Consider the following 23,074-nt stretch of genomic DNA (forward strand, 5'->3'; position numbering starts at 1 on the left):
CCGAGACGTCATGGCCGCGTGCACGTGAAGCTCGTCCGGTGGCGGGCACTAGTCCGTCGGCCAGTGCTGGACATGCCTCCCTTTGGGCCGAGGGCCATCAATCGAATCGCCGCCAGAAGCCTCCGCCTCGCCCAGCTGCTCCTCTCATCCTCGATGCGCCGGGCGTGCCCCTCGGCCCAATGGTCCAGTGCTCCAGATGTGCTGCCTCTGGCCCGATGTTTCCCGACAATATGACTGGGTGGAATGTATGTTTCCCTTCTAATAGACCGCCCTCCTCCCGCCGAGCGTGCTCTGCCCATTACGTCTTCCTGTCCATTCTTTGACTGCAGTGACTGTGAAACTGTTCGCGCTCCTCTTTCTTTGATATAATTGCTGCTCTGATACTCGACTCACTTCAGCCACTACCTCCGCCCTACAGAACTATCCTTCCCAAGCTCTGTACAAGCACAGACACCAAGACACACCATGGCGTCGTACCTGGATGCCGAGGAGCAGAAGTACCAGGACGAGGTTCAAGCTGTCAAGCAGTGGTGGTCCGACTCGCGATGGCGCTTCACCAAGCGGCCCTTCACGGCTGAGCAGATCGTGTCCAAGAGGGGCACCATAAAACTCACATACCCAAGCAACGATCTATCGAAAAAGCTGTGGCAGACGGTCGAGCAAAGATTCAAGGTAGAAGTCTCAACAGATCCACTCTAAAGCATCCGCTGACATCTGTGTAGAATAAAGAAGCTAGCTTCACCTATGGCTGTTTGGACCCCGTCATGGTTACTCAGATGGCCAAATACCTGGATACTGTCTACGTTTCCGGCTGGCAGTGCTCTTCAACCGCCTCGTCCACAGATGAGCCCGGTCCAGATCTCGCAGATTACCCCATGGCAAGTTCCTTGAACCTATGGGCCCTCTCAAAAACTAATAATGCCTAGACTACCGTCCCAAACAAAGTTCAACATCTCTTCATGGCACAGCTCTTCCATGACCGAAAGCAGCGCGAGGAACGGCTTACCACACCCAAGGCGAACCGGTCAAAAGTAGCCAATACCGACTTTCTGAGGCCCATTGTTGCTGATGCAGACACCGGGCATGGCGGCCTAACAGCCATCATGAAGCTTACGAAGCTGTTCATCGAAAAGGGCGCTGCAGGCATTCACATTGAGGACCAGGCTCCAGGCACGAAGAAGTGTGGACACATGGCGGGCAAAGTGCTGGTACCCATCAGCGAGCACATCAACCGCCTTGTGGCAATAAGGGCACAAGCCGACATAATGGGTAAGTGTGATCCGCTTTAGATGTCCCTCAGCTCTTTTCTTCCATCTCCACGATTCCTGCTTGACAACATCTTCTTTCTAATTCCCGAATTTTTGAGGTCCCTTTATCCCTTTTCCCCTCCTCTTTCTTCGTCGTATTGAGCTACCCTAGAGTAAGAATTAGTCTGACATGTGATAGGCACCGATCTCCTAGCCATTGCACGTACCGACTCGGAAGCCGCAACGCTAATTACGTCGACCATCGACCCCCGCGACCACTACTACATCCTGGGGAGCACAAACCCCGCACTTCAGCCGCTATCGGAGCTAATGTACACCGCCGAACAGGCCGGCAAGTCTGGCGATGAACTGCAGGCCATCGAGGATGCGTGGACTCGCGAGGCCAATATCAAGCTTTTCCACGAGGCCGTGACCGACACCATCAACGCCGGTGTGCATGTGAACAAGCAGGGCCTAATCCAGGAGTTCCTGTCTGCCTCCAAGGGCAAGAGTAACGCAGAAGCACGCGCCATTGCAAAGGGCCTGACGGGCGTCGACGTCTACTTCAATTGGGAGGCTGCACGAACTCGCGAGGGCTACTATCGCTACAAGGGCGGCTGTGGGTGCGCCATAAACCGCGCCATTGCATATGCGCCGTTTGCCGATCTGATCTGGATGGAGAGCAAGCTGCCCGATTATGAGCAGGCCAAGGAGTTCGCTGAAGGTGTCCATGCCATTTGGCCAGAGCAAAAGTGAGTTTTGCTTTTCAACCATTTAGATTTCAGAAGGAAAACAAAAACGCTAATAAAACCTCCAGGCTCTCTTACAACCTCTCACCTTCATTCAACTGGAAAGCTGCTATGCCCCGCGACGAGCAGGAGACATACATCCAGCGGCTCGCCAAGCTGGGCTACTGCTGGCAGTTCATCACCCTCGCTGGCCTGCATCAAACGGCCCTCATAGCCGACACCTTCTCCAAGGCATATGCCAAGAACGGCATGCGCGCTTATGGCGAGATCATCCAAGAGCCTGAAGCGGAGAATAAGGTCGACGTCCTTACCCACCAGAAGTGGTCTGGTGCGAATTATGTTGATAACATGCTGAAGATGGTCAGCGGCGGTGTCAGCAGCACCGCCGCCATGGGCGCGGGTGTTACTGAGGATCAATTCAAGTAAGCATGTAATTGGAGAGATATACGTTTATCTGTAGACTATTCTTTAAAAGAAATTGTTGCATCGCGGTATGCTATCCCATTAGCCCTTAAAGTTCCCATTGGTGGTTTCCTGTCTTCCTGACTCATCTATACGTTCTTTTGGCCCTTGTCCGCCTCTGTTGGTACTCCCATACTAGTCTGGGCGGTGGTAAGAGGTTTTGGAAACAGTGTTGTTTCTCCGTGCTAGTCACATGCAAAATTTCCATCCAAGACCCTTCGTCGATTCACGAGCGGAAAATAAAGTTTCAGAGACTGCGCCGCTATCGGCGGAGATCTCCGTGCCAATATCAGACCCGCAAAGTCGGAGAAGTTCGGGTGGTTTGCCACGGCATGTTAGGTATCCAAAGTTGTTCCGAAGCCACGATTTTCCCGGTGATGATGCAATATTCCTCAATATCGACACTCTATTGACAATCAAAGCTGGGGTAATTTAAACGTATTGAATCGACCGTAAGGAATGCCAGCACATGCACCAAAGGACGTAGTATCGAGAGGAGGATCTGTTTGTCCGGAAGAGTTCATGATGCTGAAACTCGACGGTAAGTCGTGAAGGTGTGGCGCTGAAGGTTTCGATCGCGACGTGGTATGGATCCCTATTGGTGGTGCTGCAGAGTTATCTCCAGGGACTTTCTCGCTTCCAATGTTTTGGTCTCTGGCGGTAGCTGGTCCTTGAAGATCCAATAGTAGTCCATAATTCATTCGATGGGCATCAGGGCCAAACGGCCTCGAGAGATCGAAAGTGCTTTGTTCATCTGGAATGGTGTCTGATGCGAAGGCGCCCGTAATCTCGGCCCATTTTTGGGATACAGCAAGTCTCTCAAGAGTCTGTAGTCGCCTCTTCTTCTTCTCCCCTACCAACACTGTCAGTGGCCTGTCCGTGTTGCCATGATAGAGTCGGTAGAACTGCACGCACGATAAGCACGTTGAGATTGCCGATTCTGCTCCTTCCTCCTTTCCGACACGCGGTAGCTGCCTCTCTTGGCAGGCTGTGCATCCATCGCATGCAATTATGCGCCCCGTCTGTTATCCGGAGCGTGAATACGGACCTGTGGACGTATGCTCATGCTGGTATCAGCAAGCCTAGCCTACTTATATGATTCCATGGTCTGAATGGGGTAACATTAGGCCGGATATCAATAGAAAGCGTAGAGTTTGATGCCTCAACAACACAGCTCAAGTATTGATCTCCGTGGCTCTCCTCAGCGGCCTGACATTGGGCCGATTTCGAGGCTACAGGGAGCAGGATGCGCTTACTTCACAACGGTATCCCGTGATTGGGCAGTATCTTTTCCTTCAATGGATCATCCATAAACTAAGATTGCTGCCCATAAAAGAATGGGCGTAAATTCTACTCTCCTCTCAAGAGATTTACTGTATGGCAAGACCTCGGGAGCTACTGAGGTAATGATCGAATTATTGAGTTTCCGTAATAGGGTCATTCGGCAAAAATGAAGACCAGATCGCGGGCCGACTCTCATGCAGGTGAGGTGAGCAACAGCCCGCTAAATATCAAAAGCTTGATATACGTGCTAAGAATAATCGGAGTACGGAATGTCAATTCTGTAGGAGAGGTGAGCATGTATCGTGAGCAGCATACAGAATCTGCAGACTTAGCCTGCTATTTAAGGTGTAGCATGAGAGACTTGTGGGTAGGAACGCGTATAAAGCGTTTGGTCATGTTTGATTCTTCGTCAGCTATACCAACAACGCAGGCTTCGCAAAGCCCATTGTAGTCTTCCTTTTCCGGACCACAAAGAAAAGTCAAACCTGAAGCGATGCCGCGAACCATTTTCATTACAGGAGCAAGCTCAGGAATCGGTGCAGCAGTCTCCAGGCTTTTCTTTGAGAAAGGGTGGAATGTTGCCGCGACAATGAGAAAGCCAGGGGAAGCATCCGAGCTCAAACAGTTGGACGCTAGCCGATTGCTACTAGAAAGACTGGACGTTGTCGACGCTAGCAGCATACAACCAGCCATCGACGCAGCCATTGCGAAGTTCGGGAAGATCGACGTCCTCTTCAACAATGCTGGTTACGCGCAGTACGGCATTTTTGAGATGACATCGCCAACCAAATGCCGAGATCAATTCGACGTAAACCTATTTGGTGGGAGGTCCAGTTATGATTTGTTTTCTACTATACTGATATTTTACTAGGAGTAATGGATGTAACTCGAGCTATCCTACCACACTTTCGAGCTAGCGGCCATGGAGGAATCGTCAATATGGGTAGTGGTGCCGGCCTGTGGGGCTCGCCATTAGGCACGATGTACACAGCCAGCAAATTCGCGCTGGAAGGCTTCACCGAAGCGCTCTCTTACGAACTCGCGCCATTGAACATCTTTGTCAAGAGCATTGTTCCTACTGTTGGTGTTGGGGGAACCAAACTTGTGGAGTCGTCTGTTGCACATATCGCCATGGACGAAGCCCTAGTTCCTACGTATGGTGCGTATATGCAAGAGATGGTCCCGAAACTCCAGGCTATGGGTTCTTCTGGCGCGCTAGAAGTAACGGAACTTGCGCACATTGTGTACATTGCGGCAACAGACGGTACGAATAAGGTTCGATACGTTTGTGGAGCTGATGATTTTGGGTTTCTCAAGGCAAGAGTTGAGTCAAAGAGTGACGAGGAGTACATGGCCCGTATGCGTGCCTGGTTCAACTGATTCCAGGATCATGCGGTAAAAGTAGAGATAGAGCAGAACAATGAATAGACAAACGATGGGAAGCTACAAAACATTCGCAGCCTCGAACCGTGCCAATAATGTGCCACTGTTTCTAAACGTTTTTCAATTCATAATGCTCGGTCTTCGAAGTTGATAGTTGAAGCGGCCCGCAAACTCTGGGATTAATAGCCTGTTGACACCAGACTGATCCGAGCGCGATCCATCGATTTGACATCTCGATGTGATGAATGGAAGATGTAATGTAAGAGCAGAGCAGAGTCAGGAGAATCGAATCGGAAAACGATCAAGCCCTGTCTTGGCAACCCGGCAAAGCTAAACCGATCCACACCACAAGCGCCTCTCCAGGGACCAAGGGACCTCGGGACCTTGGAGAGTTTCCCCAGATTCCTGGCCTTCTCCGCAACAGCTAGCGAACGTGCATAGGCTCACTATGAGGCTTATAAACATCCGCCATGTATCTTCCTAACAATAAAGTCTTTCTCTCCCCGTATTTACGCATCAATTCCCACATCGAATCCATTGACCTCCACCCAGACCCCCGCCCTCACTGTGAAGACCCCTCAACGCTACAATGCCAGAACCTCACACACCGATTGCGCTCCCCTCTTCCTACAGCTCTCTCCCCTGGAAAGAGATTCGCACCACGCACTACCCCAAGTCGTCTCCCACAGCAACGTCCATCATCGTCCTGACTCTGTACCGCCCGGGCAAGCACAATGCCTTCACAAGCACACTTATGCGCGAGATGGAGCAGGCGTTTGGCATGTTCGATGTTGACGACCGCGTGAAGTGCATTGTAGTGACGGGACATGGGAGGATATTCTGTGCGGGTGCGGATCTTGAGCAGGGGTTTGTGGGTGGCCAGGAGCCTATCAATGAGCATAGAGATGGGTATGTACTTCTCCCAAATTAGCACCAAGTTCAATCAGGCATTCAGCATCTCAGTGGCTTGGTTTGAGGGGATTAGGATGCTCATGGCTGACATACATCGCCCTATAGAGGCGGTCGCGTTACTCTAGCTATCAACTCCTGCCGCAAACCCACAATCGGTGCTCTTCAAGGCTCCGCTGTCGGCGTTGGAATTACCATGTGCCTTCCTATGTCCATTCGTGTGGCCTACAAAGCTGCCAAGATTGGGTTTGTCTTCGCCAGGCGTGGTCTCGTCATGGAAGCCTGCTCATCCTTCTTCCTACCGCGCCTCATCGGACACTCCCGAGCGATACACCTCGTCACCACAGGCTCGACATACAAGGCGGATGACAAGCTCTTTGGAACACTCTTCTCCGAGCTTTGTGATATACCTGAGGATGTCCTTCCCAAGGCACTCGAGATTGCGGAGGACGTGGTAAAGAACACAAGTGTGGTTAGCACGTATCTCATGAGGGAGATGATGTATCGCGATACGGGATCTGCCGAGGGGACACATCTCCTAGATTCAAGGATACTTTACGAGTTGTTTGTGAGCCAGTAAGTTGGGTCCTGTCTAAATTGCGAACTCGTAATATTGATCATGACTTCAGGGATAACAAGGAAGGCGTGAAGTCATTCTTAGAGAAGAGGCCGGCACAATTCTCGGGGACTATGGAAAACAGTTCCCCATCAGCGTATCCATGGTGGATGCCAGTTGATATCGTTGGGAGGGCAAAAGCTGACAAAACGGGCGCGAAGCCGAGGCTCTAAGAGATTTATGGGATAGTCTTTAGTGTTGTCAAAATACGGATACCAATGAATGAATGGGAGCAGTGATATAGGCACGTTCAATGAGACCTGGTCGAATGATATTTCAAGGGCTTTTGATTCATTCCTTAGTTACTTCCACTCGTAATCGAAGCAATGCCGACCTTGCCCTTTATGCCGATGAGTCCACTCCGATCCACCCCACCAACAATAGAAAACGCTTAGTAGAAAGTCGAGGGTCGGTGAGCAGTGAAGATCTTCTTGCTGGCGCTACGGCCAACGCGATGTGGGAGAGGGAATTTCAGATCCTTGGTCAGGAGCTGCTTGATGTATGGACGGCGGATGTCTGCGGCCTTCTCAACCTCAACAACCTTGAGGATCTAGAAAGAAATTAGATTAGAAGCGTTCCACAATGACAATCCTAGAAACACTTACGTGAATTGACCTGAAACGAGATCGGTGACGTGCGGCCATGTCCTGGTAGAGAGCATCCACGGCTTCAGTTCGCGACATCTCACGGTACTCCTTGTACATGTTGTGGGTGCCAGAGCGTGAGTCGTAGCGGATCCAGATGCCGAAGTTCTTGACCTTCTGGGGACGCTTCTCGTGGATCTGAAGACGAGTATTAGTATCCGCTATTGGCAAAAATGCCGGTGTCCTTCGAAAGCTCGACTGGTGTAAGCATACCTGGTTCAGGGAGACAATTTCGCCGTTCGCCTTCTTGATCTTACGCAGTCTTCCGAGGAAGTACCAGAATCGCGATTTGGCAACAACAGTGTTAGGAGCAAAGATGCGCATCCGGTACAGCTTGGGGGCGGGGTTGGCCTCGCTGGGCAGATGGCGCCCAATGACCTGGTATTCCTGGAGACGACCTGTGGGAGTAGACGTTAGCATCCTTGAACTTCCTCCCAATACGATGTGATAGACGGTTTCTGTCGGTGAAATTGCAACAGAGGATCCAGGATTGGCGAAGAGAGCCGGAGAAGCGCCTGAAGTGTCGCGGTTTGGATCGCGGAAGGATTGCAGATATTCGGAGTTGACAGTCGTCTCTTATCCAGACAATCCAGCGCCACAAAGACCGTCATTCCTCCACCCTATTTTCTTGCAACCATACCCATTCTTCGACTATTATAGAGCCGGTCTAGATAGCGTCGTTTCGAGAGCCGTAGGAAGGAAAAGTGCTCAGACCCGCCGGTGCAAGTGTCGTCCAGTTTAAACGCAAAGGTATGGAATTCTGCTTACCCATCTGCACATTGTCAGCACTCGCCTGTGAGACAGAAAGGATGGGTTGATGCTTACCTTGAATGCTGTCGTGATGTCGTAGGGTTAGACGTCGTCTGGAGAAGAGTCGCAGTAACGAAAATGATGGAGGTGCGCTCGCCAAGGAATGCTAATTATTAGCGAGCCGCTAAGCCCCAAATGGCTAGCGTACTCTGCGAACGTCCTTCCTCAACCTTAGGCCAAGCATCCCAGCGGACAGCAATGCCCTAAGCTGCTCCAGCACCGCCTGATGGCTCCTTCGATCCACCAAATTTTACACACCTGCTGATCCGCGTAGAAATGGATCGGATCATCGGCCGCTTTCACCAATGCGTCGCAGAGGAGAATGGAACTGAGCTCGCCAAGATATTCAGTACCAAGGCTCCCGCTTCCAGCCCTAATTTCTTCTACGATCTCCGCCGAGCGTCAAACGCACAGCACATTGACGGAGAGATTCACTACAGTCTCACGCCCCGGAACGGCTTTTCGTTCGACAGTGCAGAAGTGAATGCCTGGGCAGAGGTCTTTGTCAACTATTGGAAAGCAGTGGGCGAGTTCATAGGCTTGGAAGAAAGCACAGATCGAGGGGAACTAAAAGATGGACAGTATGGCGAGGTCTACGATGTGTGGAAGGCGTTTACCAACAGTCTCATCAAATACCACAGCTCGAGCGTCTTGCCATTCTGGACGATTCCTTGCCTTTACACGGCTCTAACGGATTTGCGGACCTATGCAATTAAGGCAGATGAGCAGAGCGTTAACGCAAAAGGAAGCATCAATTTCAGCACGGGCCTTCAAGACGACATTGTCAGCTCCGTTGGCAAAAATGAGAAACTAGAGGATTATGCTAGGGTGTTGAATAGGGTGTTCAACATGTGCCTTCAGGACAGGGCTCCCGTTGAGTACTCCCGAAAATGGGGTACATACTTCACTGCGAACTTGATGTTCAAGACTTACTTCAAGGTAGGCCTCTAAATCTACTCAATTGTGTAAAGACTAACGACGATCACCATACAGCTAAACGCCGTCAGCCTATCTAAGAATATGGTGCAAGCGATCAATGCTCAGTTTGACATGCCATCACTCTATAGATTCCCCAGATCAGAAATAGTCACGTTTAAGTACTACATTGGAGTCATGACATTCCTTCGAGAGGACTATGTACAGGCAGAGCAGAACCTGACAGAAGCCTGGCAGTTGTGTCACAAGAGCGCATACAAGAATCATCAGTAAGTTGAAACAATCATTTACTACGGCTAGCAATCATTTATAACCTCGAACAGGCAGATTCTCACGTATTTGATTCCTTGTCGACTTATCACCACTCACAAACTTCCGACTTCCGAACTGTTGTCGCCGTACCCACGCCTCCAAGCTCTGTTTGGTCCTATTGCAGCCTGCATTAGGAAAGGTGATCTGGCTGGCTTTGACGCTGCACTGTTCGCAGGAGAAGTCGAATTTGTCAAGCGCCGCATCTACCTGACTCTGGAACGTGGCCGAGACATTGCACTCCGGAATCTCCTCCGCAAAGTATTCCTAGCAGGCGGCTACGAACCACTGAAGGAAGGCCAGACAGAGGCAGACCTAATTCGGAGAACGCGGATACCCATAGCCGAGTTTGCGGCTGCGATTCGAATGGGGCTGGGGGCTGACGGGAAGCTGCTGGAGGACGACGAGGTTGAGTGCATGCTTGCGAACATGATATACAAGGTGTGTACTTATTCCGCCTTTTCTTCTCCCCTGTCATCATTCTTGACATGATGTTGCCCTCTTCGCCTCTTGCGCGCCCCTTTTCATTGCCGGTGCTGCCTACACAGCAGGCAGAAAAGTTTCGCCGCTCGCGCAGTTATTCCCCCCCAACTGTCGTACACCAGCTGACACATCTGCTTGCGTAGAACCTCATGAAGGGTTACATCTCTCGCGAACGAGCCATGGTCGTGCTGAGCAAGACCGCTGGCATGGCGTTCCCAGGAACAGGGGTCTGATGCGTAGCCCACAACGCATCGCTGAACATCTCCCAATGGAGCCGCTCTCCAGCAGCTCCTCGCATTGCTACTGGCCGCCGGCAGCAAGCATACTCGGTATACAGAAATCAAAAAGAATCCGGCTATGTACCACCAACATGCAATACATCTGATTCATCCAATCCCCCCATCGCCCCGATCCAGCCTCGACTGATTGCACACATACACACACACATAGTTGCTACGGTGCCTTCTGACACACTTCTTTTGCAGCGCGGCGACTCATCACAGCCACCGGAACCCCCACCTCGGCACCCACCCACATTCCCCACGAGCCTGTTTGCGAACTGCCCACCCACGCCTTCCACACAACTCAACAAGCCGACATCTCGCCCTTTGCCCTCTTCGTCTCATTCGCCCTCATTGCTCACAGGTCATGCGCCCAAGCGGGCCTAGTCTCCCGCACCTGCGTTTGCCGTCCCCCCTGCCTTGCATCCAGAGCACCCCATGAGTCACACTCTTAGCGTTGAAAGCGAGACCCGGCGGCGCAGGAAACCTTGCACAGATATCGAATCGTGCGCGCGAGGCTTGATCGCAGCATATCTGGTTTCAGGCTTCGGATGTGCTCGTTTGGGACAATGGTAGTAATGCGAGACCTTGGGCTTTTGAGTCACGTAGGTCCTTTGTTAGTAGCTAAGAATTCACAAAGTTATGCAGAGTTTGGACTAGAGAAAATGATCATGCTGATGATACTCGTTTCTGTGATTTCTGTTGCTGCATCGTGAAGCAAGACTAAGCAGCAGATAAATCTAGCCAACTCGAAAAATAACAGAGCACAACATTTCTCTCGTAGCCTCTCTCCATTCCCACCATACACGCGTTCCAATGATAGAGAGCCTCAGATCAAGATGGTTGTAACTCTCGAACACCCGGCTCTGTCCCGCAGAAGTGATAAATCCAGACCCGCAAAAGACAAACTGACTGCCGTGATTACCATATCCGCAAACAAGCACAACCTTGACAATTTCAAAACACCCCCCGCAGAACCCAGAAATGAATTTTTTTTTCCGGAGTTTTGCTGGGTGCGCTCCGCGAATACAAGAAACCGTTGCAAAACGCTCCAACAAAGACGAGAAAACAAGGCCAAGCCGGGCGGGCTGGGACAGGCTGCAATTTCTAGGCCTTTCGCAGAGACAATGAGAAAAAGATAAGGTAGAAACACAAGCAGTCATCAGACAGCAGCGGCTAGTGTAGCACGCGTGCTGCCGCTGGATTGAAAGATAAGAACGGGATGGAGGATATGGTACAAGGATGGGTCAGAGAGTGCCAGAAGGTGTAAAGCGCTGGAATCAGAAAGCAAGAACGCCGGGTATCAATCCGTGGCCGCATGCTAGATGCGGTAATAAATTTACAAGAAAAGGAAGGTCGGATGGGTCGAATCGAGGTAGAGGTGGAACGCCAGATGGTATAGGTCGGACGAAGCAACGCGGCGAGCGAGTGTCGAGAAGCAGATGGAGGCGATTAGGGGCATAGTGCTGTTGGGATGTGAAGGGAGATGGCGGGACCTGATGAGGAGAGATAGCGTCGACGTCGACGTTGAAGCGGGGGGCGACGGCGATATGGTGATGACTATTTTGGCGACTTTGCAGCGAGGTCATCCTGAAGGAGCCGCGTTAGCTGAATGCGTCGTGCATGATTGCGTACTTGCTGTGGACAGAGTTGTGGATCGTAACGAAGTGATGAAGTAATGAAATGAAGAACGTACCATGTGATTGACCATTGCAACGAACAAGTCGAAAAACAGTTTCCCGCCATTCTCCATTTCGTTCTGCATAGTGCCGCTACGCTTGAAAGTGGAGCGACTACGAATGATCAGAGCGAGGTAGTGTGATCGTAGCTTCGCATCGTTTTCGGGCGTGTTGGCATATGCATAGCGAGCAGATGTTAAGATCGTGCTGCACTGTATCCCGGATTGAAGACCTTGCTTACGAAGAGCAAGGCGCTTGAGCTCTTCAAGGCCATATTTCTCAGCAGCACACTGAAGATCGTATAAGAAACTAATGATCTTACGGTGAACGTGATGGGTTGACTTACATAGATAACAGTATCCTTCAGAATCGGACCGTTCACAGAAGCGTGATACACAGTCGACTCAGCCGTCCCACGACCGTTCGCCGCATCTTCCAAGTTCCAGCTATTTCTCCGCTTGTCAAACTCCAAGCGAGGGTAGTAGTCGCCTTTGTATAGATATTCCAGGAGTGATGAGAAAATCTCGGGCTCTTCGTCAGGCAGATCGATCCGCTTGGACGTAGACTGGAAGAACTGATCGCGGCAGAGCGACTGGAAGAAGGGCGAGTGGCAGAGGACGTCCTCGTGGGCAGCGAAGAGTCGCTGTTCGCGACCGATGCAAAGAGTGATGATGGCGCTGGTCAAACTAGATGTGTTAGTTTCGGACACTTCTCGATGTGATGCGCATACTGCACTCACCCTCCCACGGTCGGACTTGTTTGCGCTGATGCTGGCGAGGCCTGCTGCGCCATTTTCTCGACCTTCTTGGTCGACATGGAGTCCCTGAAGGAGCGGTTCTTCTTGCTCGTCGACTTGCCGGCGCGGTGCTTGGAGAAGCTCTCGGCCTGGGTTCGGTTCCTGCCTGAGCTGAACATGCTCGCGGATGAACGGATGGCGATAAGGTCGTGGGGGCTCCGGGAGTCGAAGGTTGGGCGAGTGGTGGGCGATGGGGAGTATTTATAGCGAGGCGGGCATAGGCAACGACGGGTGACGACGACGACGCAACGACGATCCTGAGGCAGCAGTTTGAAAGTGAGGAGGGAGGCAGACAATGCAGCGAAAGGCGGCATGTCAGGGGAATATATACGCTGCAGGCGAGGCCAGCTATCTCGCCCAGGCCTCCGAGCAGAGGGCCACACGGCACGGTGCGGACGTGATTGGACGCGTAAAGTGGAAATCCCCCCGACGCGTGAAGGGACGCGATATCACATGTGCCGCCTTGCCGGTTTGAGCGATGCTCCCTGACTCTTCTGCGGCCGCCGCACCCCGGATCCTGGGCGCTGTGAGATGGGCTGAGCGACGGAAAAGGGCTAGACGGGAGGGCGAGGTTTCACAGCGCCCTGAGCCGGTGCGCCAGCCCATGAGTCGTCGGCCGTGGTGCCTGGTGGCGTTCCATCATCGTCCGGCGGGGAGCATGGCTCTGCGCGCGAAAGGAAGGAAAGAGAGACCAAGCGACGATAGAGAAGGATGAATTACGACACTTAGCTTGCCCTGGCGCTCTATCACCATGCCTCGAAAGCGTCGCAGCGGGCAGCGGGCGTGGTTGACGAGAAGTCGGCCCTTGCGTCCGAGCTCGAACTTAGCGTGCACAGGCCGCGCGAGATCAGGAACGCTGCATCAAAAGCAAGAAGCTGTCCATCGTCTCACCAAGCAAATGGGGCACCGGTGTGCGACGATCCCAGCCGGCTTGACCGAGGCTGGGCTTCCCCCTGGGCCAACTAGGTTTGCATCCTCTTCTTCCGCCATCCGCACCCGATCCCACGACAGCGCTGCGAGTCCGGAATGCCAAGGGTGACATCGCACCACGTCCTTGCGCGTCTGTAGCATCATCTTACCTAAACTCGAGGCTTGATGGAGGTGGAGTAGGTATTGGCCAGGATGAAAGGCCTCAGGCAGCATTCAGGCAGCACTCAGGCAGCCAACTTCGCCAGAGCATGCTTGGGCCTGTGGAAAATATAGGCATGCTTGCCCAAGTGTGCTGTGATAAGGTCGGTACTGCCATCGAAGGCGGTCTATGGAAATGCTTCCGCCCTCGGAATGTCGACGCTTCCTCGCCCAGCAAGAGATCCCAGTTAATGAGGGTGGTTTATCATACCATAATACCTACGAAACTCGCCGGCTGATGACTGAGATAGCAGCGCGAACGGAAACCTAAGAATGAAGAGATAATGGTATAGTATGGATGAACCGAAGTGGAGACGAACGGAGGTGGAGAGTGGGAAGAAACTTTTATATTGACTAGATAGGAAAGCATTCTGATGCTCAGTAGTTTTAGAGGTACGGAAGTCGCAACCAGCACCGGCTGTAGCAGGAAGCCCATCTGCAAGGCCATCCCATAGTTCCTTTCGAGAAAGAATATGCCCTCCATGTTGAGATGAAGAATGATATGAAGTTCAACCAACGCCAATATCGCTCATGATCTCAGCACCTTCCTGCTCTGCGCAAGGCTTCAGCAAGAGCGACTTGCAAGTCCCCCTTGAAGTCCAAGTCATCCTCAACAGAGACGTCGCGGAACATGTTATACATGCGACTCGCCACGTATTCCTTGAAGTTTGTAGGAGTGAAGGCTTGCTTTTGCACACGCTGAGCCAGAGCAACTTGCAAGTCTTCTTCTCCGCCTCTGAGGATGTCCTCGACTTTCTTGAGCAACAGCGTGTACATCTCAGTGATACCGGTCTGATACACAGCGTGGTAAACCTCAAATTCTCGGTCGAGTAGCTTCAATCTGAATCGCTCAGATCTGACGTCAATGTTGTTGTCATCAGAAATGTCCAAGGTAGTGCTGAAGGTCCGGAGCTTAGGGGTTGAGTATTCTTCAACTTTCATCGCTTGAATTCTACAAAGGTTAGCGCCCGGGGATGAAGGTGACTGACTGAAAATCTTACCGCTCGTCACAGACTGGGCATCGAGTTGACTTTAGCAAAGCAAGAAGTTGCAGGAGGAAGTCCAACAGATCATCTTGCGTCCAGAATGTGATTTGGACCTCCGAGACCCCGGGGGTGATGGTCACGCTCAACTGATTGAAGTTCAAGGTCAAATATGGAGCCTTGAGTGGTCCGAGGACCAGAAGAGAGAACGCATCCCCAGAGATATCAGATTCGGTTCCGTAGAGCCGTAGACTGAAAGTCTCTTTGTCGGCATTCCAATCTAGCCAAAGGTTGCGAGCTGGGTTACGGATGTTTGCTTGTTGCGTTCTGGCCGCCTTCAGAGGGTACGACTTCCAGTTCGAGAGTGGAACCGCGATGTCGAAAGTACCGGTAGAAACGTGTTGCACAACGCGATGGAATGCGTCTGGTGAAATGGCTGGCATATCAATCGTGTTGGGCCTCTTGATTGTATATCGGTCTTTGATATAGTTGATTTTTTCTGTAAGTGCTCGCGGTACAATGAAGGTGCCTTGACCTCCTGCGCCATCGTCTACCTTCAGAACAATGAAATCTTCTCGAATAGATCTGAAGCGTTGTGAGTAGATGAGCACGTGAACGAGCCGTCTAGGATGGCCAAGTGACTTACCCAGGGATGCCCGTGTAGGCTCGAATGGCTCCCGCGGAGTCAATCGTCGGAGTCTCCATGCTTCGATCGGTCATGCTGTTGAGCTGTGACAAGGTCAGCCAATAAAGATGCACTATTTGAAGAAGGTCATACCAGACGAGCGCGCTGAAGAGGTTGGGTCCAGGGCGAGAGGGCTCTGGGGTGGAAGAGGTTTATATATGAATTTACAGTAGATGGTTCGGCTAACGCAGTCAAGTGAAGTCTGAAGTGAGTGAGGTAGCTTACCAAAAACACTGCAGTGCACCTCACCTGGGCCGTGTTGTTACATTTCGCAATACTCAACATCGGTCTGCGTACAAGTACCTACTACTGCTTCAGTTGCTCCGCAGTATTTCTAGGACCATGTGGGTATGCACAATAGTCTCGTTCTACGTGGTAGATAACGTCGGCTGGGCGAAGTGGCTAGGAGAGATATCAGCCTGTTCTAAAGTACATCAATACACTTCCTCCATGTTGTCGGGGATATGATGAAGCATTTTTGACAATGGCAAAAACGTGTATCAAGTACCCGAATGAAAGAAGAGTTAGACACAGGAGGGTCTCGCCTATATATTTCCATTGCTCTCGGAAAAAACCCATCTCTCTGTAGTAGGACCACACGATTTGAACTGTCCTACGATGTAAGAGGCCGTTCAAATTAATCACGATATAGTTCGTTAGGTCTTCGAAGTCGTGCTGATGTAAAACAGGGATTTCCATCGCAGTGTTAAATTGAAATGGCACTGCAGCTCTTGTGATAAGCTCGTACTGCTTTGCATTGCATACCTATCGCAGCCCATAACCCCTCATCCACCTCAGCTCGGCTGCTTGCCTCTCAAGCGCCCGTCTAAGCTCCTGCCCATACTCCCTCTCCTTCTTCGCCTGTTCCATCTCCTGTGCTGCTTGAGCCTGCTCATCTACATCCTCGATGTTGAACGCTGGCGAGCGGCCAAATTCGACCATGCCCAGCTTTCCATCGCCCGTCCAGATGATCAGATTATCCTCGCCTAATGGTACTTCGCTATGGCTGGCATACGAGGACGCGACCGTTGGTGAGATTTTCTGGACAATATCTCCACTTGCTTCAGCGCTCAAAGCACTCAAAGGCTGAGCTGCAGGGCCGTCGCTGTTGATGTTGAGTTGACGAACAGGAGTGAATCCATCTCGCTCAACCCACTTCATGTTTCCATCGCCATCGGAAAACACAAGGCGAGTACCATGAGGCGCTACAGAGAGCAACTTAGAGCTTGATGCCGTCTGCCTGTTGTGGTAGTAAGAGTTCTGGTTCCGGGTTGCACGGCTATCAGACGAATTGATGGAGCGGACAGGATCCGACGAAAGACTGTAGAGCTCCAAAGACCCTTTGCCTTTGTATTCGCCAGCTGCAATCAGAGTGTGACCAGGAATTGATTTGGCTTCACGGATTGCGGTCGAAGAAGGGTTGTGACGGCGGAGGCGCAAATCGGCGGGAATGAAGGGATGTGGGATGGCTGTTATGCAGGACAGCCGCGCCCCTGAATGGACCGTACCCCGAAGACGAGGGAAAAATCGCCGGTCGTAATTCAGAAAACTGGTAAACCGTCCGCCCACCCAAATATCGCCATTGCCGTCCCATTCGCGCGCCGTTGGCAAATGCAAGATGGACAATGCGCCTGGTTGGGACAGTGATACATGTCCACCAAAATCGCCAGTCTGTAGACGTAGGAAGTCATTTTTGGATGGAGTTCCCGCAATCAATTCGCACTTAGTCGATGAGCCTGAGTCGGGCTCTGGTGGAGCTTTCCTGGTGTCATGGAGATGTAGTGTCCAATTGGTCCCTACAGTGAGAGGCGTCGGATGTCTTGCCTCAGACAATGCCGTGATAGGAAACGGGAATGGAGTCCTAGAAATCACCTGAAGGGTATACAAGTCGACCTCGTTAAGAATGTTCTGAACAGCAAAAAAGCCTTTCCTCCGTCGACTGTCAATACTGACACACTCGACAGCTCCGGTTTCGGTCATTATCGTCTTGCTCTGATTAATTCGAGTGTCCAGATCCAGGTCGGATCCTTTGTCGGAAAGTAATCCAATTGAGCTCCGGCCAATTATTGCACCCTGCCTTTCGCTGCTTTTCGACGCATCCCATATACAAACACTCCCGTCTTCCAATGGCGCGACGAGCTTATCGGCTAGATGACCTGCATCATCGAATAGTATGCCCATCCCAGTCGCTTCGTGATGAAGTTTCTGCTCCCTATGACCATATTGTGCATTCTGAAACCAGCTCATAGTATGAGGCGCATGCCTTTGAATAAAGTCCTGGTAAAAGTTGACCTTCTCTTCTGGGTATGAGGGGTCCCAATTCGCGAGAAGAGTAGCTTTCTGGCGCGCAGCAGTGCGATGCACCTCCATATCAGCACTTGGAGCATTCCGGCCGTGCACGTTAATAGGCGAGTCTTCCAATGCTCGTGCGAGTTCTGCTAATCGGGGCTCCATATTGGAGCACAGGAGCTGCCTTCGCCGGCGCACCTCGGCAACGGAATGCTCGAAGCATAGTGTCTTCCAGAGAGTATTTTCACGAGATATGGAGAGAAAGCGACGCGAGACATATTGCAGGTGGACAAGATCTGAGGGCTCGAGGACTGTTGTAGGTCAGCGGGGTTCGGGTAGCATTCCCGAGAGCGTGGGAACTGACACGCAACAATCTGGAGGAGGAGTTCAGTAGGAAGATCTTCCATGTTGGAGGCTGTCCGATAAGGTCGAAGCAACTATAGTGAGAAGAGGAATTGGAACTTATGTATATGTAATCGCATGAAAGGAGCTATCTGACGAGCGACGATACCGGATACAAGGGCGTCGTCGACTTCCGCCCTCATACCGCCCGGGCGCCAAGCTGCAGAGGGCGGGATGACGCCATGGGTACACTTCACTAACGAGCTGTTCAGGGTGTGGGGGGATTAGTGTCGATTTCTGGGGAAACTCGCGTTCTGTAATGCAAAAGACAGATTGAGACTCAATTTCCTTGCGCCTGAGAATTCGACACTGGAGACTGGGAGTGAAGGTTGGACCCTCATTTTTTGAGCCTTGGCATTGCACCGCCACACGGCGCGACGACGCCACGACGGCCGGCAAGTCTTAGGGAGTTTCCACGACAGCAGGCAGGCTTCACCACCCCACTCATCGTCAACCACCCATCCATATTCTCACTCAAGCGCGCTAGAGCCGCTCCATACTCCGCCATGGCAAGTCTCGAAGACGAGCTTCTGAACGACTTCGCGTCCTCTGCGTCCGAAGACGAAGACGACGCGCAAACCGACACCAAGGGCGACTTGGACGAACTGGCGAAAGATTTCGGTGGCGACGACGACAACAGCGGAGACGACGGCAGGGACGAGGAAGCCGATGCCCAGAAGAAAGACAAGGGGCCACCAGACATCCAGGGCGCGACAAGCCTGCTCTCCAAGCTGGAACCCGTTGTGAAGCAGATCGAGCACCACCAAACTCTACCGCAGACGACCAACGAAGGCTCCGTAGAGGACCACCCCGAATACCAGCTCCTGACCGAAGCCAACACCCTCTCCACTTCCATCGACGGCGAGATGGCGAACGTCCACAAGTTCATTCGCGACGTCTACTCGATTCGCTTCCCGTACCTCGAAGAGCTCATCCAGAACCCGCTGAACTACGCGCGCACCGTCGCAATTATAGGAAATGGGCCGATGGAAGATATCAAGACCATCTCGCTGTCGGCGGACAACATTGTGGGCGCCCCTTTGAAGTCAATACTTGACGGTCCCTCGCTGATGGTAGTCACCGTGGAAGCTACACGCTCTGGAGGTCGAGACCTGACCGAGCACGAGCTGTCTCTTGTGCGCAAAGCTTGCATGATGACTCTACAGCTCGACAAGGCCAAGAAGGTCCTCACCGACTACGTGCAATCTCGCATGAACATATTCGCGCCCAATCTGACGAACCTTATTGGCTCTCTGACGGCGGCGCAACTGCTCAACTACGCTGGCGGTCTTACTGGCCTTGCAAAGACGCCCGCTTGCAACATCCCCCCACTCGGCTCTAATAAGGCATCTGGTACCGGATTTGCGACCAACGTCGGTGTCCGCCACCAGGGCTTTCTCTACAACTCACCTATCATCCAGGCCATCCGTACCGATCTCAAGAAACAGGCCATGCGCATCGTATCTGCCAAAGTTATTCTCGCCGCAAGAGTCGACCGGGTGCACGAATCACCAGATGGAGCTATGGGCGAGCAGCTGAAAGAAGACTGCATGACGCGCCTGGACAAGCTCACCGAACCACCACCAAACAAGGGCGTCCGCGCACTGCCCGCACCCGACGACAAGCCCTCCCGCAAACGAGGCGGCCGCCGAGCCCGCTTGGCCAAAGAAGCCACCGCTATGACCGAGATCCGCAAAGCGCAGAACCGCATGGTCTTTGGCAAGGAGGAGCAGGAAGTCGGCTATGGCACCGGCACCGGCACCAAGGGCCTCGGCATGATTGGCGCCCAGGACACCGGCCGCGTGCGCGCGCAGCAGATCGACCACAAGACGAAGGCCAAGCTCAGCAAGAAGAACCCGGGCTGGGGTACCAACGGCACTGCAACTGCGGTCGGCGGAGCGGCATCCAGTCTGAAGAGTTTTGGCCAAGGCGGCACCGCGAGTATGCTCCGCGGGCATGGCTTGCGCACGGCGGGCGTCGGCGGTGTGGCGACGGCGGGTACGAGCTCCATTGCCTTCACGCCCGTGCAAGGCCTTGAGCTCGTCGACCCCAAGGTCCGCGATGCGATGAACCGGAAGCGGAAGGCGGAGGAGGATCGGTGGTTCAAGGGTGGAACGTTCACGCAGGTCGGCGGCGGTGCTGCGGGAGGCAGCAATGGTGCTCCTGCGAATGTAGACTCGGCAGGCTTCAAGGTGCCTTCGCTGCCGCCGAATAAGAAGGTTAATACGGGCTCATGAACGAACCGTTCGTGGTTTGATGAAGCCGCGGTCATTTAGGAACCACTGAGGAGAACTGCAAGGCGTTGGTGGTCTAACAAATGCATTTGAGGGAGTTCTGGGCAGGATCATAGGCAGGATATCGTCCATTATCGAAGCCTGAGAGGCTTTGTGGTTCTGATAGTTATAGCTACAGAGACTCAAATACTTTTGCCATATATCAAACCGAATAGCTAACTTATCGTGAGACCCTCCTGTTTGCTAGCAGACGAGTCCAATTCCATTGAAACCACCCCTGTCAGGCCTGTCACATCCGACCAAAAAGCAAAAGAACAGTGCCACTTTTTCCTCGCACCCGCCATCCTCAATCCGCAGTCGTCCGAAATCAAAGGATGAGAATTTCGGAAAGGGAGCGAGGTCGTGCTGCAGGGCTGTCGCACAATGCGTCTCACGTTTAGCGACCCCTGTCACCAAACTCCCACTCCAACCGCGAGTTGAGCCCGGCACACGAGGGGCAGGTGGAAGCGATTACGTTTTCTACCCCTGCGCCTGTGCGGACCCTGAGGCTTTTTTTTTGGGGGGGGGGGGGGGGCCGACCCAAAGCCGGCGGGCTGGGGAGGATTCGATGCCTGTAGGTTAGATCCCTCGGGAATGAGAGTAGGTTAGCCTTGAGCACATGTTATATCAGAAATCGCGCATCATATCACAATAAGCGCATAGAAGGTAAGTGGAAGGTAGAAACGCTTTTCCGCGGCGTCTCAAATTTCGCATTCGGGGATATCTCTGCCGATCATATGGCTACAACAAGGCCTGTTCCCTCTCTAGCAACATCGGTTAGACATTCTAGAGCGTGCAAGAATCAGGAATGTAAAGACCTTTTCAGATCCAAAAGAAAAGAGAAGTGAAGTGAAGTGAAAAGAAATGAAAAGACCCAGCCCGAGATCCCAAGTTGTACAGATGCTAGATGTACCATACATATCCAATGTGTAGTAGTGTGTGTGCCTTGGAGTCCGGAGCTCCAATCCAACAATGGTATATGCAAGAAGAAGTGTTCAATGTGACCGCTATCCATCCCTCCATGCTAGCGAAGAAATGCAGTTCAAAACGCCAGTGCAATGCTGTGTATGCCGCCGAAGATCAATCGAGGGCTAGAGAGCCAAGGGGAATGCACTTAGATCAGGTTCGAGCCGTGACGACGGAAGTGCACTGGTAGGCGGCGGCGGACAACGCGCTTCTTGGTGCCGATCTGGCCGTTGGAGCAGGTGGTGCCGGCGGCGAGGTCTTGTGGAGCCGCGAAGCCCCAGTTGCAGACGCCAAACTGCGTGCTGCCGATGCAGACGATCGCGCCGTTGGTAGAGCAGGGCACGCCACTGCCTGAGGCAGCGGGAGCGGCGGCGACGCTGGTAGCTGCGGCTGGGACGGATGTAGCTGCAGCAGCGGAGGATGGAGCGACGACAGTGGCGAAGGAGGTTGGCACAGGAACAGCGGCTGATGAGACGCCGGCAGCTGAGGATGCGCCTGGAGCGAAGACGCCGCCTGGGTTGGATGCTACTGGCGTAGCGACCGCACTGGTAGCTGCTGGCTGACTAACACCCGCAGATGACTGGGCGCCTGTTGGTTCCGCATTGCCCTTACCGCCTGCAACAGTTCCAAGTTTTCCTGCACCGGCGCCCATCTTGGTCATCGAGGCGCAGTTCCCAATGAGAGAACTTCCAAAGGCAGGAGTACCAACGGTAACAGATTGGACTGAATCGCCCGGGTTCGGGTAGACGAAGTCGGAGCCTTCTGGGATCGAGCAAGTCTCGCTAGGAATGTTGGCGACAAACATATCGGGAAGCTTTTCCATGACCGAGGTGTCGTCGCCTCCACCAGTGACGGTGATAGGTGCACAGTTCATGTACATCTCACGGTTACCGATTTTGTTGTTCCAGGTCCAGGCCAGGGAATATTGCCCATTTGGCATACCTTTAGGCATCGTGAATTGGAAGACAGCCGCCCCATCGCCCGTTGGATCATCGGGGAGATTTCCGGTCACGTTGGATGGGCATCCGCCGATGATGCTGTGAATGACCTTCCATTGGCTGTTCTTGTCGGGCTTCTGGTCCAGAGTGACGCTGACTTGGCAGGATCCTCCGCCATGGACAGCACTGCCAGTGAAGCTAAGTGTTTGAGGCACGCCAACCTCAATGGTGTTCATTTTCACGATGTCGTAGGGAACGCTCTTGCAGGGGAAATCGGAGCCGGAGTCGTCGAGCGGGGAGCTGTTGGGGTTGCCGTAGGGAACTGGAGACTTCATGATCATGTGTGCGTTGGCGGTGCCGAAGAGCGCGAGGGCTGCAGCGGCCATGGTTGAAGTAGTGAACATCATGTTGGTTCGTGGAAGGAATGTGATGTGGAAATCGAGGGTGCTTTTGCTGAGAGATCGCTAGACCAGCTGAGCGATGCGTGGATTGTGGTGAAAGGGCTGTTTGACAGAGGCAGTCGAGTTCGAAGGTGCTGAAGCGCCGAGTTAGAAGGTCTTGGGGGAGGTACTGGTCTAGTTGGTAGGGCAGACGTGAGGGTTTTATGCAAGAGGGTCTCATTGACAATGGAGCTGAACAGAACAATAGACACAATAGTACACAATAGCGGAGCAAAGCAAAGACAAGAAGGTTGGGGCGCTCGGGGCACTAGCGAAAAGGCCCCACATGGAAGAGGTGAGGTGAGGTGAAATGGGGAAGATTCTGGCACCTACCGAAGCTATAGTGAATCGACGCAATTGGAGGCCCGGCACAAACAGTAAA

The 23,074-nt window shown here is 52.7% G+C and overlaps 12 protein-coding genes across 12 annotated transcripts; 5 read left to right on the plus strand and 7 right to left on the minus strand.

Moving 5' to 3' along the window:
- Nucleotides 1-465: 465 nt before the first annotated feature.
- Nucleotides 466-2,422, plus strand: BDZ99DRAFT_484674 (isocitrate lyase and phosphorylmutase; the record flags this gene model as incomplete). The annotated part of the gene is made up of 5 exons (XM_033722655.1): nt 466-672; nt 723-878; nt 927-1,269; nt 1,447-1,999; nt 2,065-2,422. 5 exons carry the CDS (start codon nt 466-468, stop codon nt 2,420-2,422), a joined length of 1,617 nt encoding a protein of 538 aa, XP_033582798.1.
- A 452-nt stretch (nt 2,423-2,874) lies between these two features.
- BDZ99DRAFT_471155 (uncharacterized protein) lies at nt 2,875-3,524 on the minus strand (the record flags this gene model as incomplete). The annotated part of the gene is made up of 3 exons (XM_033721709.1): nt 2,875-3,311; nt 3,374-3,446; nt 3,507-3,524. 3 exons carry the CDS (start codon nt 3,522-3,524, stop codon nt 2,875-2,877), a joined length of 528 nt encoding a protein of 175 aa, XP_033582799.1.
- Nucleotides 3,525-4,032: 508 nt separating this feature from the next.
- BDZ99DRAFT_432622 (short-chain dehydrogenase reductase SDR) lies at nt 4,033-5,366 on the plus strand. The gene is made up of 2 exons (XM_033717348.1): nt 4,033-4,563; nt 4,614-5,366. Exons 1-2 carry the CDS (start codon nt 4,236-4,238, stop codon nt 5,120-5,122), a joined length of 837 nt encoding a protein of 278 aa, XP_033582800.1. The 5' UTR covers nt 4,033-4,235; the 3' UTR covers nt 5,123-5,366.
- A 136-nt stretch (nt 5,367-5,502) lies between these two features.
- On the plus strand, nt 5,503-6,823 carry BDZ99DRAFT_432624 (ClpP/crotonase; the record flags this gene model as incomplete). The annotated part of the gene is made up of 3 exons (XM_033717349.1): nt 5,503-6,034; nt 6,143-6,610; nt 6,664-6,823. Exons 1-3 carry the CDS (start codon nt 5,715-5,717, stop codon nt 6,821-6,823), a joined length of 948 nt encoding a protein of 315 aa, XP_033582801.1. The 5' UTR covers nt 5,503-5,714.
- Nucleotides 6,824-7,041: 218 nt separating this feature from the next.
- On the minus strand, nt 7,042-8,152 carry BDZ99DRAFT_432626 (60S ribosomal protein-like protein L18a; the record flags this gene model as incomplete). Its single annotated transcript, XM_033717350.1, has 4 exons — nt 8,120-8,152; nt 7,508-8,066; nt 7,256-7,432; nt 7,042-7,200 (listed from the first exon to the last, which is right to left on the minus strand). Exons 2-4 carry the CDS (start codon nt 7,712-7,714, stop codon nt 7,042-7,044), a joined length of 543 nt encoding a protein of 180 aa, XP_033582802.1. The 5' UTR covers nt 7,715-8,066; nt 8,120-8,152.
- Nucleotides 8,153-8,309: 157 nt separating this feature from the next.
- On the plus strand, nt 8,310-10,267 carry BDZ99DRAFT_124431 (uncharacterized protein). The gene is made up of 4 exons (XM_033712544.1): nt 8,310-9,043; nt 9,098-9,309; nt 9,364-9,790; nt 9,976-10,267. The coding sequence occupies exons 1-4, from the start codon at nt 8,381-8,383 to the stop codon at nt 10,063-10,065; spliced, it is 1,392 nt and encodes a 463-aa protein (XP_033582803.1). The 5' UTR covers nt 8,310-8,380; the 3' UTR covers nt 10,066-10,267.
- Nucleotides 10,268-10,780: 513 nt separating this feature from the next.
- Nucleotides 10,781-11,415, minus strand: BDZ99DRAFT_124451 (uncharacterized protein). Its single transcript, XM_033712545.1, has one exon. The coding sequence runs from the start codon at nt 11,274-11,276 to the stop codon at nt 10,854-10,856; it is 423 nt and encodes a 140-aa protein (XP_033582804.1). The 5' UTR covers nt 11,277-11,415; the 3' UTR covers nt 10,781-10,853.
- Nucleotides 11,416-11,625: 210 nt separating this feature from the next.
- On the minus strand, nt 11,626-12,865 carry BDZ99DRAFT_124453 (uncharacterized protein). The gene is made up of 4 exons (XM_033712546.1): nt 12,532-12,865; nt 12,139-12,469; nt 11,810-12,082; nt 11,626-11,703 (listed from the first exon to the last, which is right to left on the minus strand). The coding sequence occupies exons 1-4, from the start codon at nt 12,705-12,707 to the stop codon at nt 11,674-11,676; spliced, it is 810 nt and encodes a 269-aa protein (XP_033582805.1). The 5' UTR covers nt 12,708-12,865; the 3' UTR covers nt 11,626-11,673.
- Nucleotides 12,866-14,253: 1,388 nt separating this feature from the next.
- Nucleotides 14,254-15,419, minus strand: BDZ99DRAFT_471161 (uncharacterized protein; the record flags this gene model as incomplete). The annotated part of the gene is made up of 3 exons (XM_033721710.1): nt 14,254-14,668; nt 14,718-15,284; nt 15,346-15,419. 3 exons carry the CDS (start codon nt 15,417-15,419, stop codon nt 14,254-14,256), a joined length of 1,056 nt encoding a protein of 351 aa, XP_033582806.1.
- A 348-nt stretch (nt 15,420-15,767) lies between these two features.
- Nucleotides 15,768-18,168, minus strand: BDZ99DRAFT_493799 (F-box domain-containing protein). The gene is made up of 2 exons (XM_033723264.1): nt 18,038-18,168; nt 15,768-17,984 (listed from the first exon to the last, which is right to left on the minus strand). The coding sequence occupies exons 1-2, from the start codon at nt 18,078-18,080 to the stop codon at nt 16,150-16,152; spliced, it is 1,878 nt and encodes a 625-aa protein (XP_033582807.1). The 5' UTR covers nt 18,081-18,168; the 3' UTR covers nt 15,768-16,149.
- Nucleotides 18,169-18,526: 358 nt separating this feature from the next.
- Nucleotides 18,527-20,517, plus strand: BDZ99DRAFT_457796 (Nop domain-containing protein). Its single transcript, XM_033718769.1, has one exon. The coding sequence runs from the start codon at nt 18,582-18,584 to the stop codon at nt 20,310-20,312; it is 1,731 nt and encodes a 576-aa protein (XP_033582808.1). The 5' UTR covers nt 18,527-18,581; the 3' UTR covers nt 20,313-20,517.
- Nucleotides 20,518-21,329: 812 nt separating this feature from the next.
- Nucleotides 21,330-23,063, minus strand: BDZ99DRAFT_124546 (uncharacterized protein). The gene is made up of 2 exons (XM_033712547.1): nt 23,026-23,063; nt 21,330-22,787 (listed from the first exon to the last, which is right to left on the minus strand). Exon 2 carries the CDS (start codon nt 22,657-22,659, stop codon nt 21,463-21,465), a length of 1,197 nt encoding a protein of 398 aa, XP_033582809.1. The 5' UTR covers nt 22,660-22,787; nt 23,026-23,063; the 3' UTR covers nt 21,330-21,462.
- Between the last annotated feature and the right edge of the window lie 11 nt (nt 23,064-23,074).

The sequence above is a fragment of the Mytilinidion resinicola genome, assembly GCF_010093595.1.
Source record: "Mytilinidion resinicola strain CBS 304.34 unplaced genomic scaffold BDZ99scaffold_2, whole genome shotgun sequence".
NCBI classification, from domain to species: domain Eukaryota; kingdom Fungi; phylum Ascomycota; class Dothideomycetes; order Mytilinidiales; family Mytilinidiaceae; genus Mytilinidion; species Mytilinidion resinicola.